The sequence below is a fragment of the Amphiura filiformis genome, chromosome 2 (assembly GCF_039555335.1).
Source record: "Amphiura filiformis chromosome 2, Afil_fr2py, whole genome shotgun sequence".
Classification (NCBI taxonomy): Eukaryota; Metazoa; Echinodermata; class Ophiuroidea; order Amphilepidida; family Amphiuridae; genus Amphiura; species Amphiura filiformis.
Window position 1 is genome coordinate 7,704,457 of NC_092629.1, and position 15,908 is coordinate 7,720,364.

Sequence of the window (15,908 nt, forward strand, 5' to 3'; positions counted from 1 at the left end):
ATAATGGGAAAACAACATAGGTATTTAAAACTCAATAAAGTAGCTACCGTATATTTGATCGAGATTTCTTTCAAAATAAACTATGCATACATCCGAAACAACATTCAAGATGTAGGAAAATTAATGTTGAACGTTTTTCTTTCCCCCAGGCATACCAAGTAATGTGTCAGCTTCAAGACAAACTATTTTTATATTTGGCCTTATTACTTTTTGATAAACATGTCTTCACCCATACCGTCTGTCTGTTAATATGATTGAGATTAACAAGAAATGCTCAATCATTTACACATTTTTAGCCATTCCTTTTATATATTTCTCAAAACACTCCAACATGTCCGAATGAGACATAAATATAATGTGCTAGTCATAAATTGCGATCAATTTTGAGTGGATTTAAGGGCACTTAGCACGAAATAGATACAACCGGTTGATATAATTGGATAATAGTTACCGAATACTTGTAAGATTTATACGATTTCAATAAGAAATGATGTAAAAATTCTATAGAGAACAGGGTGTTACAATTTAGTTGTGCGGGGAACATTGCCATAGGCTATTGGTCTGACATTCAAAAAGGAAGCAAAAATGCAATTTCAGAACTAAGATGAAAATGATGATTTATGGTGCCTAATCACAGACCTCTGGACACTTACAGATTTTTGGTGACCACTGTTCCCCAAGACACATTTACAACACACAAGGACGCAGTTCAATAACTGTGTAGAGTCCTAGTGTACCTACATATCGCCAACTTGCTACGACAATCGCCTACGTCATTTTTTGTAATTTTAAGAACAAAGCATGCATTTAAACGTACTTATTCACCAATCTTTGCACAAGAACAAATGAGACAAATTAAAGGGAATAATCAGAAATAATTAGAGTGATTACGTAACTGATGCATGCTTGAACCATGTTTTGTACTTTGTTCTCAAAATTACAAAAAATGACTTAGGCAGGGCGACGATAACATAATCGAACTTAACCCAATAATAATAATAATAATAATAATAATAATAATAATAATAATAATAATAATAATAATAATAATAATAATAATAATAATAATAATAATAATAATAAAAAAAAAAAAAAAAATAATAATAATAATGATAATAAAATCATTTGTTTCTCAGTATATTGTAATGCAAAAGGCAGAGAAATAAGATCATAAAATAATTTAGAAAAAGACGACTCTTCAGAAGGTCATGTTTATATTCAAATCAAACGTGAAATAGGTGAAACTAAGTGAACCAAATTAAGCTTGGATCGATTAAAAAACTCATTATAAGAGGGGTGATTGGAATATGATACGTGTTCGTTTACTACAATATAAACACATTAAAAGTCACCACTTGATTAGATAGGTGATTATAACTGTACAACTATTAAATTAAAAGCAATACAATCCAGACGAACACGTAGATATTTTTTTTCGTGATCTAACAACATGCCTTTGAAATGAACGATTTTGAACCCCTTCTTTACAAAATTTCCCAACTCCGGGGAGCTCCCCCAGAAAGGTCATACTACTTCGCTCTATTTTGTTTCCGAACCACGGCAGGTTGACTTCCTAGATACTTGCCTTTTGCTATTTTTGTTTTTGTGTGTTTTGAGTTATGGGGGACCTTTTTTGTTTATATGTGTTTATTTTCATGGAAAGTATATCTTCAACGGTTTAGAAATATAGTCATTAATTTTTTATTTCATCATTATTTCAAAAAGAGACACAAATTACACATACTGTTGCGCTCTTTCTTGCATACAGGAATTCATGATCAATTTACGTTTTTCAATTGTATAGAGACACCCTGTGCATATGGGAGAGTGCCTGGGAATCGGTAAATTCTGATGATATAACAAAGCAGTATATCATTTTCCGTCAGGGGAATTGTATCTGAAATTGATACTTTTTATACCTCTTGCATTAAGCAATTGCATCCTTTTGTGGTTTTGAAATAGCAATATGAAAATGAATTAAATAATACACTAATAGAAGTGTATCAGGTTCTTACTAATTGATCACTTTGCCAGAAATGGGGTCATCGCGAGTAAATTTGAAAATCATATGTGGCAAATACGATAAAATAAAAAAATGTAATAATTCGTATAATTACGAATCCATACGTCAGTGTATTATGACGTGAATAAAGCTCTCAAGGGGATCCTTATACAATGTGTGGTATTATTTTGACAACTGCAGCGATATGATATTGATGAGACCATTATTATTTTTGTTTTAATATTAGAATACACATGATTCAAAATGATTCAAAACGATTATCTTTGAACAGTGTCGGTCAAGAACATAACTTGTTTGAGGTGATTATTTATTACTTTTTTAAAACAAAATATCATATGATTTTTAAGTCTAAAACTGGACAATGCCAATAGCTTCATAACACCAATATGCTCAGATAATTTATAGTTATTTTTAACATCGATTTTCATTTCTATATAAAATTGTGCTGCTTTTGTGTGGTTATTCTTATTCTATATGTATAAACTGTATGTTTGTGTGAAAACTGAGGGCGCTATTTATGTTAACAATAATATCATTTTATGGTTTTCAGAAAATTACATTGCTCTTTGTCATTCATTTTTCTGATGTTCTAACAGCAGTGTACAAGTGTCTACCCCTTGTAAATATGTGGATGGACAAGATTTAAGATGAAAAGCGCCATCATTGTTCATATTTAGTTAATAATGACTAGAAGTCAACTAATGTAAAATGACTTCCCCCTTTGCATTTGGTAATTTTTGTAGTTGGTCTATTATCTTTTAAGTTCATCGTGGGCATTCAAAGTAATTATTACTGAAAATAAATTGATGTGGTTTAAGCCAAACTTGTATTTACATTACTAAATTACAGATGTTTTCTCGAAGAACTATTGTGAAATATTTTTGGATCGATTCGTAAAAGAGATATCGTTTACTTTCCATTAAAACTATTATGAGGTAATGAGAATAATTATCTTGAACACAATGGCGGCACCAGTTGGGGGGGGGGGGGCGTTACAAAACAAAAAAGGGCGGGGTGTTTACAAAGTGACTCGGGCCAAAAAATCCAAATCAAGAATATTGTTTTTAATTTTGCAGGATTTTTTCAGGGAGATCTGAAGGGAGACAAAGCGAGATGGGAGTCAAAATTTGGAAATTGTCCTAGAATTAGGCATTTTGTGTCCCCAAATAGTGGAATATTTGGGTCATTTCTCTGGTTGGAGATTAAGCAGGGTGCAAAGCCCAAATTGTTGAAGAAAATGCGCACATGCCTCCACTGCTTGGACATGATAAGACTCTCAACTATTAACCGCTCACACATTTGTGTATAATAGTGAGATAAGCTGGTGCTTGCCTTTCATAAGAGGATTTTGAAATTTGCCATGGAAACGTTAATTTAATATTAAACTGGTTTTTGCGTACGTTTACAAACACCCAAGTAAAGCGCTTTACAAACAAACAAACAGACAATAAACAAGCAAGAAAAAAACAAGACAAAAACAAACAAGCAAACTCTGCATCTTCAACGACCTTGCATGTAGGTTTGTTCGGAGTAACCTGCACGTCACATGAAGTATTTATCTTCCGGCTATATACTTCTCTATCAAAGTAGATTGACAAACAAACAAACAAAATACAAGAACAATGAACCAAACAGATAACCTTACCTGTCACGATCTCTTGACTTTTTGACACAGTATTTGCAGAAGAAAATTACGCCTATTACAAGTGCTAGTCCTCCGGCAACACCGCCGACAAGAATGACAATAGTTAATAATGGATTGCCTGTAAGAGCCTCAGTAGGGCTTCCCTGAAAAACGAAAAAAAAAGAGAGTAAAACTTACTTGATGAAAGATTAAAAGCTAGAATTGATCCCATAACGTATTTTTTGACACGACGACTGTGTTCTTGCCAAAGTGATGCTATATCTTGATGATCAAGTGACGTCATGGCGTTAGTGACGCCATAGGATGCGATAGATTACTGAAGTGAAGAAATGTATTTGTTAAATTGTTTCAGGTGATCGGGTTGCTTGTTTACTTGTTTGTTTGACATATCTTCGAAGAAAGCCATAAAAAAGCCTCCAAGGACGGCTTATTTCCATTGAGATTCATGACAAACAGTACCGATTGGATCATTAAGGAGTTAGCATCCTTCAAACAAAAATTGTCTTCTATAACTCTAAACGACAATTCTTTAATGAATCTTATATTAAATTAACAGTAACAGCAAATCTTGCAGAGCTTTCTGGAAATTTGTACAACTTTAAGATCAACATGGATATACAAAACATTCTGCAGTTGCAATACGGTATCTATTTTGACACAAAGTATTTTCTTTCTTTAAAAACAAACTTTATGGCAATTATAGTTGTGTGTCCCCTTAAACACAGCGCGTCGGAATGGCATTGACTGTGATAGAATATCAGGAAATGTGTCTAGTCTAGTTAGGTAAGACCTAGAAATAGCCAAAAAATAGCCGTTATTTTATTAAGGAAAAATGTGTTGTTTTTTTTGAGAAAAGGGAACACTAAATTGATTTACATAAATAAATAAAAAGCAATGCATTTTAACTGCAGAATGTGGAGAGATTGGCATAAATATTGATCAGTTACAATTTGGTCCCTGCGAATCAAGTCAAAACAAGAAACAAGTTGGACCCAGCGTCCAAGGCTAAGAAAGAGAGAAAAATGCAGGACTTATATTACGCTGCTCGATGTTTGTTTAGCTTTCGTTCCGATGTATCTGGTATCTCTGTCAGTGCCTGGGAAAAGTTTCCATAAAGGTGTAAAAAATGTCTTGTCACTGTTGTATTATGCTTCGGGAAAACCCCTGATCTTTGAAAATCGGATTAGCAGATTAAAAGAAGACGAGAGAACGGAACTTTACACTTAGAGAGATTTGTAAGAAGCAAACGTTGGCTAACATACTCTGTGATAGGATTGAAAACGATTTATAAGGATATAATTTGACATTTTAGGTGTTGTTGGAAGTGTCTGTCCTTTTTGTTGATTTGGAATCAACCGTATGTAATCAGAAGTTGATAGATTTTACCTTCATATATTCCAACAAATTTCAAATATTTTGAGATTTTCACGAGGATCACCGATAGTGTCTTTGACATACAAACAAGGTTTGTAAAGTTGATTGCCTTATTGGTCTTTACAATTTGATAACGGAAGACATTTTCAAATGAATATTCATATAATATCTTTGAATTTTTTCAGGGAGGATGACTGTGCTGGTAGAAAAAATCAAAGCATCATAGCATGGATGTTTTGTGTTAGCTAACTCATTCGCTAAGCCATCATTCATTATTTCTTACATCGAATATTCGTTATTCCAATCATTTTTTTTAAATATAATAACAAATGTTTGTTGATAAAAATCAATTATATTTGACGTCAAATATCTGGCGGAAATATATGATCGATTTTACGACAACAAACGTCGTAAGATGATAAAAATGACTGGAAAAATATTGAGCAACGGCTACCTGTTGCGTGGAATATAAGACGTAATGTGTGAATTTGGTTAATTGACTAAGTCCGATTGTCTAATATACTTTGATGCTTGATATCCGTTGATGCTTGACTTGACACGTATTAGTGCAATCACGCACGTAGACCTGTTTCCAGGGTGACTTCTGAGAATCAGAATTTTTAATAATGTGATTGAAAAGAAAAGGAATAGTTACAAAAGCTGCTATATCTAAATACGATTTTAATCCATTATAAAGTAATGAATTTCCAATGTCTAGTTGTCTTATACAGAACAGTGTGAGGGACAATTCATTGTTACCAAGATAAACGCCTACCAAAAACTAATTACGAGATAAAACTCAAAATCTATGCATCAAATTTAAAATAGCAAAAACAAACATAGGTTCAATCTGCAAATTGTGATACCTCAATTGTCTCCTCAATTGTCTGGATAGCTTAAAGTTGGTAGCCATGGTGACTCATTGACTGAAAAACATGCATTTTCGAAAGTTGCACTAAAAAGCTACTCAGTTCAGTGTACCATTACGCTCTCTACATGACTGGTTAATGATGACCCGCGCACAGTATCATCGCCCCGATATCTTCATGGCAGAAATCGCCATGGTAGGTTGAATTCACAGACACGCATGGCCATTTTGTTCCGACCTGTTTAATTGTTTTGAGACGCATAATGAGCCGAGGGACATCCGACTAAGGCTACTGACAATAGCCTGGTAACTGACCTCTGTGTGTGTGAGTGAGTATGTATACGCCATGAGATCATCTGCTTTTAGACTGCCTCCACGAGTGAGTGCAGCTAGCCTACGCTGCGCTAAACTTCGGCACATATAAAATCAGAATTTTTGTCAGTTTTTGAGCTCAATACGTACGCTTCTTTCTCAATACGCAAGCTAACGACTATCATATCCTTTCAACACATGTTCAAGTGCAAGGAAAAAATATGGCTTCTTTAGAATTAAAAAAAAATACGGGAGATATTCATCATTTTTTACCCCGGTATCCAAAGATTTATCGTCTGAATATCAAATCGTCCATAGCACATTCACGTGTATCGATCCCGTGCAATGTACTTATTAACCAGGCGATATCGATGTGCCGCGGTGACCAGTGACGACCAGGCACTCTAGCAACAAAAGCAACATTTGCAATAGGTTTTGGTGCAACTTTTGAATAGGGGTCTTTTTCATTCAAAGAGTCACCATAGAAACAAACTTTGGGCTATTGAGACAAATGAGGCATCAATACTTGCAAAACTGGGTTTACTTTTGCTATTTCAGTTTTAAATCTTGATGCATAGATTTTGAGTTATTTTATCATAATAAGGGGGGGGGTAATTATTTAGATGTTTACATCCAAACACACATAGCTTGTATTAATGTAAAATATTAGACCTCGAAGACCGTGGTTCTTCAGAAGACTATACATTACTCATTATAACATAAGCTGATCTACTTAATACATGTATAATCTCAAACATGCTCGTGCATCTATCAGGACTGATATGACTGCGTTCTTTAACATCAAATATATTCTCAACAACTGGACTTCAAATAAATCATTCTAAGAAATCTGTCATTGTTTAATCTAAGTTATTAAACAATATTTGGAATGTAAATTTGAAATACTAGTTCCAGCTCATCACACGTCAGTCCGATCCAGAATGTTTGACCGAACTGCAATAGAAAATGCAATTATTCACCTTGCTAACATTTAGATGTCCATCATTATCAGTCAAAAACGAAATTTCCTTACTAATTATTTGCACTTATTGTTATTGGTGACAGGATATAGGGTAAGTCTCTTCCACAATGTCTGTTGAGCTTGAGTTGAGTCTCTTTATTTAGAAAAGGTTACAGGCCAACCTGGGCTTGTCTGATGCAGAAGTTCTTAAAAACGTCAGAAAGTAGTACCATTTTCAAATGGCTGCGTTTTCAACGTACATGTGGATTCACTTTAGGTGTTGTATCACGTAATTGTTTCATAGCTCAAAATTTGACTCTACTTGTCATTGGGCTAATGGAGACTGGGAGACACCCATTCAGGTAATCCCATTTGAAATTCACACTCCCTGTATGGAAGATTAAGGTCATTGTCTCCATAGGGGTGTATGGAATAACCCACTACGTTGTATTTACAGAGAACAAAGTGTGTGAACAAACCCAGCATCTTATGTTGCTCCTGAGTATTTGTCACTGAATGACATAAACAGGTTTTCATTGTAGCCATAGGCAGTACATAACTCATATGCATGGTCGGTCAATAAGTTACCTATGGTAACCTGGTGAAGTCATATACGCTACTAGATTCCTACTGCTGCGGACTCCAGCGATACACTGCTCACAGCTACTTGGTGGCTACTCTAGAAAACCAGTGCAGTACCACAGTACCAATACTGTATGAATGTGTGTGCTATTACGTGTGTGATTCCAATATATACATCTTAGAGTACCCATGAAGGTACTGTATGGTACCAATGAAGTAACTGAGCAGCAGTTTACCGCGGAGGGGCAGCACAAGGAATTTGATAATGTAATTTCTAAGAAGAAACCTACATCGTGGGGGTGGCGTGGGGGTCACATTTTGACAGTTTGATTACATGGGGGTATGCAACAGGCGCTGTTTGACTAAATCATTTTAACCCCCTGGACACTACTGGTCATCTAACAGAATTTCTGATTGGTTAATAACTTGAAATGCTCATTTCAATTGCAATTATAATCTATTTATTATAAACTATTTATGGTAAAACTTGCATATGCGGATGATCTTATTAATATATACCTACCTTGATCCTGGGTTCAAAATTGGTCACAATATTTATCTTGGCCAATCAGCAGGAAGTTCTCATGGAGTTTATATATCATACAATTTAGCTGAAAAGGGCGGTAAATTGTACTTTCCTGTTTTGAAACCTGTACAAATGTACAAAATCATATAGCGCAGCTTTTGCCGGTGTGTTTCCCCATGATATCAAGGTAAAATATTCACGAGGAGTTTAGGCTTACTTGAATGTCAACAGGAATAATGAGCATTATCTAATGTAACTGCCCTTGAGAATTTTAGCTATCCGTGTAACCATTCTCAGCCCACATGAAGGATTTAAATAAATGATTCATTTGTGTGGTCATATTCATGGTTTTATCTGGATAGAAAGCAATTCATCATGTTTACATGTCACTCATGGATTTGAAAATATAGTAGACCTATCCACAAGCTCTAAAGTTGCGAGTTGCGCTCGGAAAATTAGTATTGGTTCAGTGGTTCTTGAGATAGCTCTTAAAATTTTGAGAAAATATCTCAAAGCGTGGACTTCTTATGTTGAAGCTATTAACACCTGCTGGATCTGAAACATATGAAATCTAGATTGGTCTGGAATCATCATCCAAATATCCACATTATTCTTATAACGCTAAATATTTTAAATTACATTTGTTTTTAGTATAAAGTGTTTGACTTGCTTTCGCAATTCATATTTGCTTATGATTCAGATCGTTCTACCAATTTTTCCCGATGTGAATCTAATATTACAGGTCATAAACATACCTATAGAATGAAATATTAATCAATATTAATTACTATTGATATCAACTTATAACCCACTATTCTTGAAGCATCCTGTGTAATATGGAAGACGATGCAATGATTGCATACGAGAATCTAGTCAAATTGACCTCCAGACAACCAATCATAAAATAATGTCGGAAATTGAAATCATTGTTGAAGAAGTTTAATAATTTGGTGAAATCAGATTGAAATGATTTAATAAAATGATTTTACTTCTTCGTCTAAAGGTCGAGGTTGGCTTACACGGCCTTAGAAGGGTAGAATTTAGGTCAAAGTAGAGGTGTTAAAGGTGTGGTTTGAGATTTTTGTTCGATTTACCATTTGCACAATTTATCTGCACTTTTGATGCGCGTTTAAAAATGTCAAAACCCGAATTTGGATGATTCGCAGAGTTATTTGGGTCAACAAACTTATAATATACAATTTTTTCATCCTGATGCGCCAGTGGCGTCTATGCGTTAACGCAGCTGTTTCGCGCGCGCATCTATGCGGCGGCTTTCAGCGCGAGTGTGTGTACGCCAGTGCTTTGATCGAACGCTAGCGATTTGAAACTGCGCTCAATGAAATGCGCACTGACGTCACTGCCACATCAGGGTGAAAAGCGGTATTACTGGGTATAGTGAAATGGACAATAGGACAGCATAAATTACATTCTACAAACTACAACCAATCCATTCAGACTTCTGACGTAAAAACGCAATATCCGTGAACACATTGACAAGGCATGCAATGCATTTTGCGATGGAGACTGAGAATCAATCTGCTCACAAAATCAACATACGGTATCTTCAAGTAAAGAGCACAGCAGTTACTACATTTCTATCTGAGAGGCAAATGTTTTAATTCAGTCTTCTTACAAAGTAAAGGGCAGTATCTGTTGACAGTTCGAAAAGCAGGTACCTCTTTTTTGCTTAGAATGGCAGCATCGTTATTACAAGTCGGCTACAATGTTATAGGCAATGCATTCATGCCTATAGTGACTACTGGCTTCCGTTTTTATCAAATAGTCCAATACTTCTTGCACATCTCCTTTGGCGTTTACCTTTCATATGCGATGATAAACACAAATCTAGACTTGGGCTATTCCAGTTGAAATAGAGTCACCCATTGAAATCCACACTCTCTGTGTGGACGATTTAAGTCATGTTTTCTATAGGGGGTGTATGGATTTCAACTGGAATGGCTCATTCTACTGTGCAAAGGTGGATAACTTCAGAGATCACAGATGGAAATTTATTCTTCCCGTGGTGCATTGCAAGAAATTGAGCGAGATCACACATATGGAATATTCTTTATAATAACATCAACATCAACAGGGTTATAGTTATACACATGATTATTGGAAAGAATGATCTCAATGTAAATGACAGATTATGCGCTGGTTTCAACAGCTGTCTCAAGAACTACTCAATCAATACTAGGCTTGTTTGTACTCATTTCAATGCATTTTTCATGCTGATTCTAAATATGGTAATGACAATTTACATTTCAGAAATTGTTAAACTTTGAAAAAGAAATTGAAACTTGTCGTCTGCAGTTGACACCGCGTGGAGCGAGTTAAGAATGTGAAGCAGTGCATGATGGGATGGCATGATTCAAAGATAAGCTTGTATGATTTCAGCAGACACAACAAGACTTAGTACAAACACGTACGTTGTTGCTGAGGGGAAAACATCTCGTAGGCATGCGACCTTTTTGTTGTTTCTTTGCATAATCAGCAGACGTGCGTTTATATAAGTTTTATTATATAATATAACTAGATAAAGAAGACAATAATGAAGTTTATAGCAAATCTATGTGAAGGAACATGCAAATGAGGTTTTCTATTGAATCTCATTTTAAAAATGGGGAGTGTATCCTCTCGTATTCTCATATCTATGGAAATAGGCAACCTAAAATGCTCAAACCAAAGTTCTTCAACTAAATGCTCTACACCAGAGGTCAGAATAACCAGAATAACTCTAAAAAAATACGAATTTTTCAAACGGAAAGTGAAAATCTTCGAGATAACACATGACATTAACATGCATATAGGATGAATATGTCGTTAGGCACCACATGGAATTTTGTCCTATAGAGCTAACAGTGCCCGGTTATAGGTACCGATGACTCTTTCTAGTTATCTGTTTTCATACGAAAGCATTTTGTAGATGTTCAGGGTACGATACAAAAGGCCATTGGTATTGTACCTAAATAAACGACAGTGATGTGAGCTCATTGACCGAATAGAACAATGGCGCTAAAAGTTCTTGTGTGTATGTACTGGTGAAATACTGCACTCTGAAAAGGTTCTAGTTGTACCCAGGCAAAAATTTAGGCATGAGTCATGCCCATGAACATGCCAAGATCTTGCCATGAACATGCCAAGAACATGCCCTATTTTCGCTAGCAACGGGCATGAATTTTCATGAATTTGGGAATTTTTGATGAGTTGTTCATGCTCACACATGAATATTCATGCCCTTGCATGCTTTCTTTTTACCATGCGTTTAGTCAGAGCCTTGACATGTTCAGGGCATGTTCATGGGTAACTCATGGCATGAATCGCGGTCAATGTCAAATTCTCTCTACTTCCATGCCCATAAAATGGGTAACTCATGGCATGAATCATGGTCAATGTTAAATTTTCTCTACTTCCATGCCCATTAATTCTTTATTCAAGGGCATCAATTACAATTTTAATGGGTTCAAAATTAACTACCCATGAATCCTTGGTAGAGGATTTTCATGCCATATACAAAACAAAAGAATCAGCACGAACATGCCATGTTCATGGCATGATTTGCATAGCAACCAGTAGCGAATTTTGGGAATACCCATGAATTATTTTTGCCTGGGTATTTTACTAGATTCTTCTCAAATTTGACTGGACATTATATCACATTGACCATATTAGTGTCAAATTTGACGCAGAGTGATTAAAATGTGACATGATTTCTGGTAAAGTTGGACTAAACTCTATTTAGATCTTATTCGACTAGAAGAGTGCAGTATCCCATCAATACATACACACAAAGAACTTTTAGCGCTATTGTGCGGTCAATGAGATCACAGCACTGTCGTTTATTTACGCTCTGATCATCTTATATACATTTTATTGTCATGTGATACACTCTCGAAGATAACAGATTTCCACTTTCCGTTTTAAAAGTTGATGTGAGTGGTTTGGATAATGGATTTTATCGTGCAGAAACCACCAAATCAATTCGATGGTTTGCTTCTTAATTCTAACTAGTGAACTACATAATTATATATTTGAATAGACTCATCAGGATTATTGACAGTATGGTACATGGTTGTCCATATTGATTATACCCCAAATGGGGGAAATGCTTATTATCGTAAAGAAGTGCAATAAGTCATGTGGAAATGATTTTTAAAAAAGTGCGCAGATTTGGTTTGTATCACGGAATATCAAGGAATACAATAAGAAGAAGGAATACAATGGAGCCTGGCATGTTTGTTTTTACGTCGTTTGGTCTTTTGTGTAAATGTTGCATACACACACTATATGATCTGATTTCGCAAATGATGACCAGTTTGTAGCAATACAGTCAATAGTCATTTTGTAAAGTGCACAAGCAAATTGGGGTTAAAGAATCGTGTCTTAACAATTGTTGTAAAAAGTATAAACCCAGCCGTTTTATATTCTATAGCAACATTAATAGACGTAGAAGATATACATCTCTGACATAACAGGGTTCAATGTTTGAAACCGGCACACATAAAGTCAAGCCTCCGTTGCAAAAATTCCCTCTTCGCTAAATGTCACACTTACAATGAGGGTCCCTAAGGTATTCGGAAAAGAGTCTCTGTTAACACCATATCACGTTTTAGATAAAATATGAGATAAATTATTTTGTGTGTCGTATCCACCATACCTATTTTTCAATCAAAACATAAAAATTCAAGCTTCAAAATGGCATAATATGTAATATAATTATACTTTGTATATGGTTCTTTCTTTTCTTTCTTCCTTTCTTCTTCTTTTCTTTCTTTCTTTCTTTCTTTCTTTCTTTCTTTCTTTCTTTCTTTCTTTCTTTCTTTCTTTCTTTCTTTCTTTCTTTCTTTCTTTCTTTCTTTCTTTCTTTCTTTCTTTCTTTCTTTCTTTCTTTCTTTCTTTCTTTCTTTCTTTCTTTCTTTCTTTCTTTCTTTCTTTCTTTCTTTTTAATGTCATGCATTATTTGCTTGTCAGCTAGGTGGTTCAATTGTTAAGTTATTTTACTGATGTGGATGTGGATGTGTTGTTTTTGTTGTTGCGTACTAGTGGTTGAAGCTCCCTACCCCTTGGAAATATACTTTTTTAGTATCTCGTTGAAATCAGCATGACACTGAGATACTTAGTTTATACTGGGGATGAAGGGCAGCTCGTATGATATCATCCCATAGGACTTCACAACCTACACATATCTATATTTAAATCAAAGGTATGACGGTGAGTACTATAGTGTACCAGCCAGGATGCTCCCATCACACACCTGTCAGAGTGTCAATCAACAACAACGAGATAACAGGTGCTTTGTTTGATCAAGCCGAATAAGGCATATAACATGTATAATGAAAGACAGAGATAAAAAATACTAGTTCGCGTCGAAAATTCTGACAACTAGACAGAAAATGCCGCACTGCGCAGGTCAGCATCCGATCATGTCGCGCTTTTGCCCTGAAGTCAGACGCGATTGAGTCTTTTTTTATTTCTGTCTTTCATAATGGCATATAGTTAAATAACCTCTTATAAATTAGATAACTTCCGTTTGTTCGCCGCTGCACCTGTTCGAAATGGTAAACTCTATCCCTAACCCAAATCTAATCTTAACCTTAACACTAACTCTAACCCTATCATAAGTAAACCGGTGATTAAAGCTGAATTTATACTACATCGTTGAGCGAGAGCGATTGGTTTTTAGCCAATAAGGTGGGCGGTTTTTGTTACGTTGTAAAAATCGTGTTACCTCATTGGACAAATAAGAAACGGAATGTCAAACATGCGGAGGAATGCGTAATTTCTACTAACTAGAATGGCAGTTAAATTGCAAAAAAAAACCCCAAACAATTTTAAGCCGATTTACAAGTATTACACAGCCGTGACGTTAGTCACGGCTGTGTCTTTTTTCTTACAGGTTCTTTCTTCTTCTTCTTCTTTCTGTCAACCATTACATTTGCTCTAGCACTCACATGCTTACATCGATTTTGACTTAACTTAGTCACAATGATCACTGACCGTGCCCCTACATGTCACATGAAACTTGTGGGGTCAAAGGTCACGTAGGGGTCATAGGGGTCAAAAACGTGATTTCAACTAAAAATGCATCTTCTGCCACATATAACGTAGGGCTATGGGGTGTACACAGATTTGGGGTCAAAGGTCATTAAGGGGCCACTTCCGGTATAAAACGAAAAACCTTCAAAATGTTTTATTAGATCAGTAAAACATGGGCCAGTAACGGTATGTTCACATATGATCTGCAGTCACCCAATGTATATGTGGTATTTTTTTTTATTTGGGGTCAAAGCTCATTAAGGGGTCACTTCCGGTATAAAAAGAAATACCTTTAAAATGCATCTTCTTCCACAAATAATGTAGGACAGAGACGCCACTTGCACACATACATTGTTATTACCCAGTGTCTATGGGGTGTACACAGATTTGAGGTCAAAGGTCATTAAGGGGTCACTTCCGGTATAAAACGAAATACCTTCAAAAATTTCTATTAGCTAAGTTAAACATGGGACAGTAACGGTATGTTCACACGTGATCTGCAGTCACTCAATGTATATGTGGTATTTTTTTATTTGGGGTCAAATCTCATTAAGGGTCACTTCCGGTATAAAATGAAATACCTTTAAAATGCATCTTCTTCCACAGATTATGTAGGACAGTGACGCCACTTGCACACATGCATTGTTATTACCCAGTGTCTATGGGGTGTACACAGATTTGGGGTCAAAGGTCATTAAGGGGTCACTTCCGGTATAAAATGAAATACCTTCAAAATTTTCTATTAGCTAAGAAAAACGTAGCACAGTAACGGTATGTTCACACATGCATTATGGTTACCCAGTTTATATGTGGTATTATTTTATTTGGGGTCAAATATCATTAAGAGGTCATTTCCGGTATAAAACGAAATACCTTTAAAATGCTTCTTCTTCCACAAATTACGTAGGACAATGACGCCACTTGCACACAGGCATTGTTATAACACAGTGTCTATATGGTGTACACACATTTGGGGTCAAAGGTCAGTAAGGGGTCACTTCCGGTATAAAACGATATACCTTCAAAATGCCCCTTCTGCCACATAAAGCATAGCAAAGTGATGCCACGTCGACACGTGCATTGACATTAGCCAATGTCTATGGGGTTTTCATATATTTTGGGGTCAAAGGTCATTAAGGGGTAACAACACGGCTGTGTTCGTGGTCTTAGACCACAGCTAAGTCTAGTTCTTTCTTCTTTCTGTCAACCATTACATTTGCTCTAGCACTCACATGCTTACATCGATTTTGACCTAACTTGGTCACAATGATCATTGACCGTGCCCCTACATGCCACATGAAACTTGTGGGGTCGAAGGTCACGCAGGGGTCATAGGGGTCAAAAACTTGATTTCAACTCAAACTGCATCTTCTCCTACAAATTACGTAGGACAGTGACGCCACTTGCACACATCCATTGTTATTATCCAGTGTCTATATGGTGTACACAGATTTGGGGTCAAAGGTCATTAAAAGGTCACTTCCGGTATAAAACGAAATACTTTCAAATTATTTTATTAGCTAATGAAAACATAGGACAGTAACTGTATGTTCACATATGAGTTGCAGTTACCCAATGTAT

The 15,908-nt window shown here is 35.7% G+C and overlaps 1 protein-coding gene across 1 annotated transcript in view; it reads right to left on the minus strand.

Annotated features, from left to right (window-relative positions):
* Positions 1 to 15,908, minus strand: part of LOC140171231 (uncharacterized) — a 295,550-nt gene that overhangs the window by 49,216 nt on the left and 230,426 nt on the right. The window contains exon 4 of the mRNA XM_072194455.1: positions 3,669 to 3,811. Coding sequence (XP_072050556.1) covers positions 3,669 to 3,811 — 143 coding nt within the window. The remainder of the gene's footprint in view (positions 1 to 3,668; positions 3,812 to 15,908) is intronic.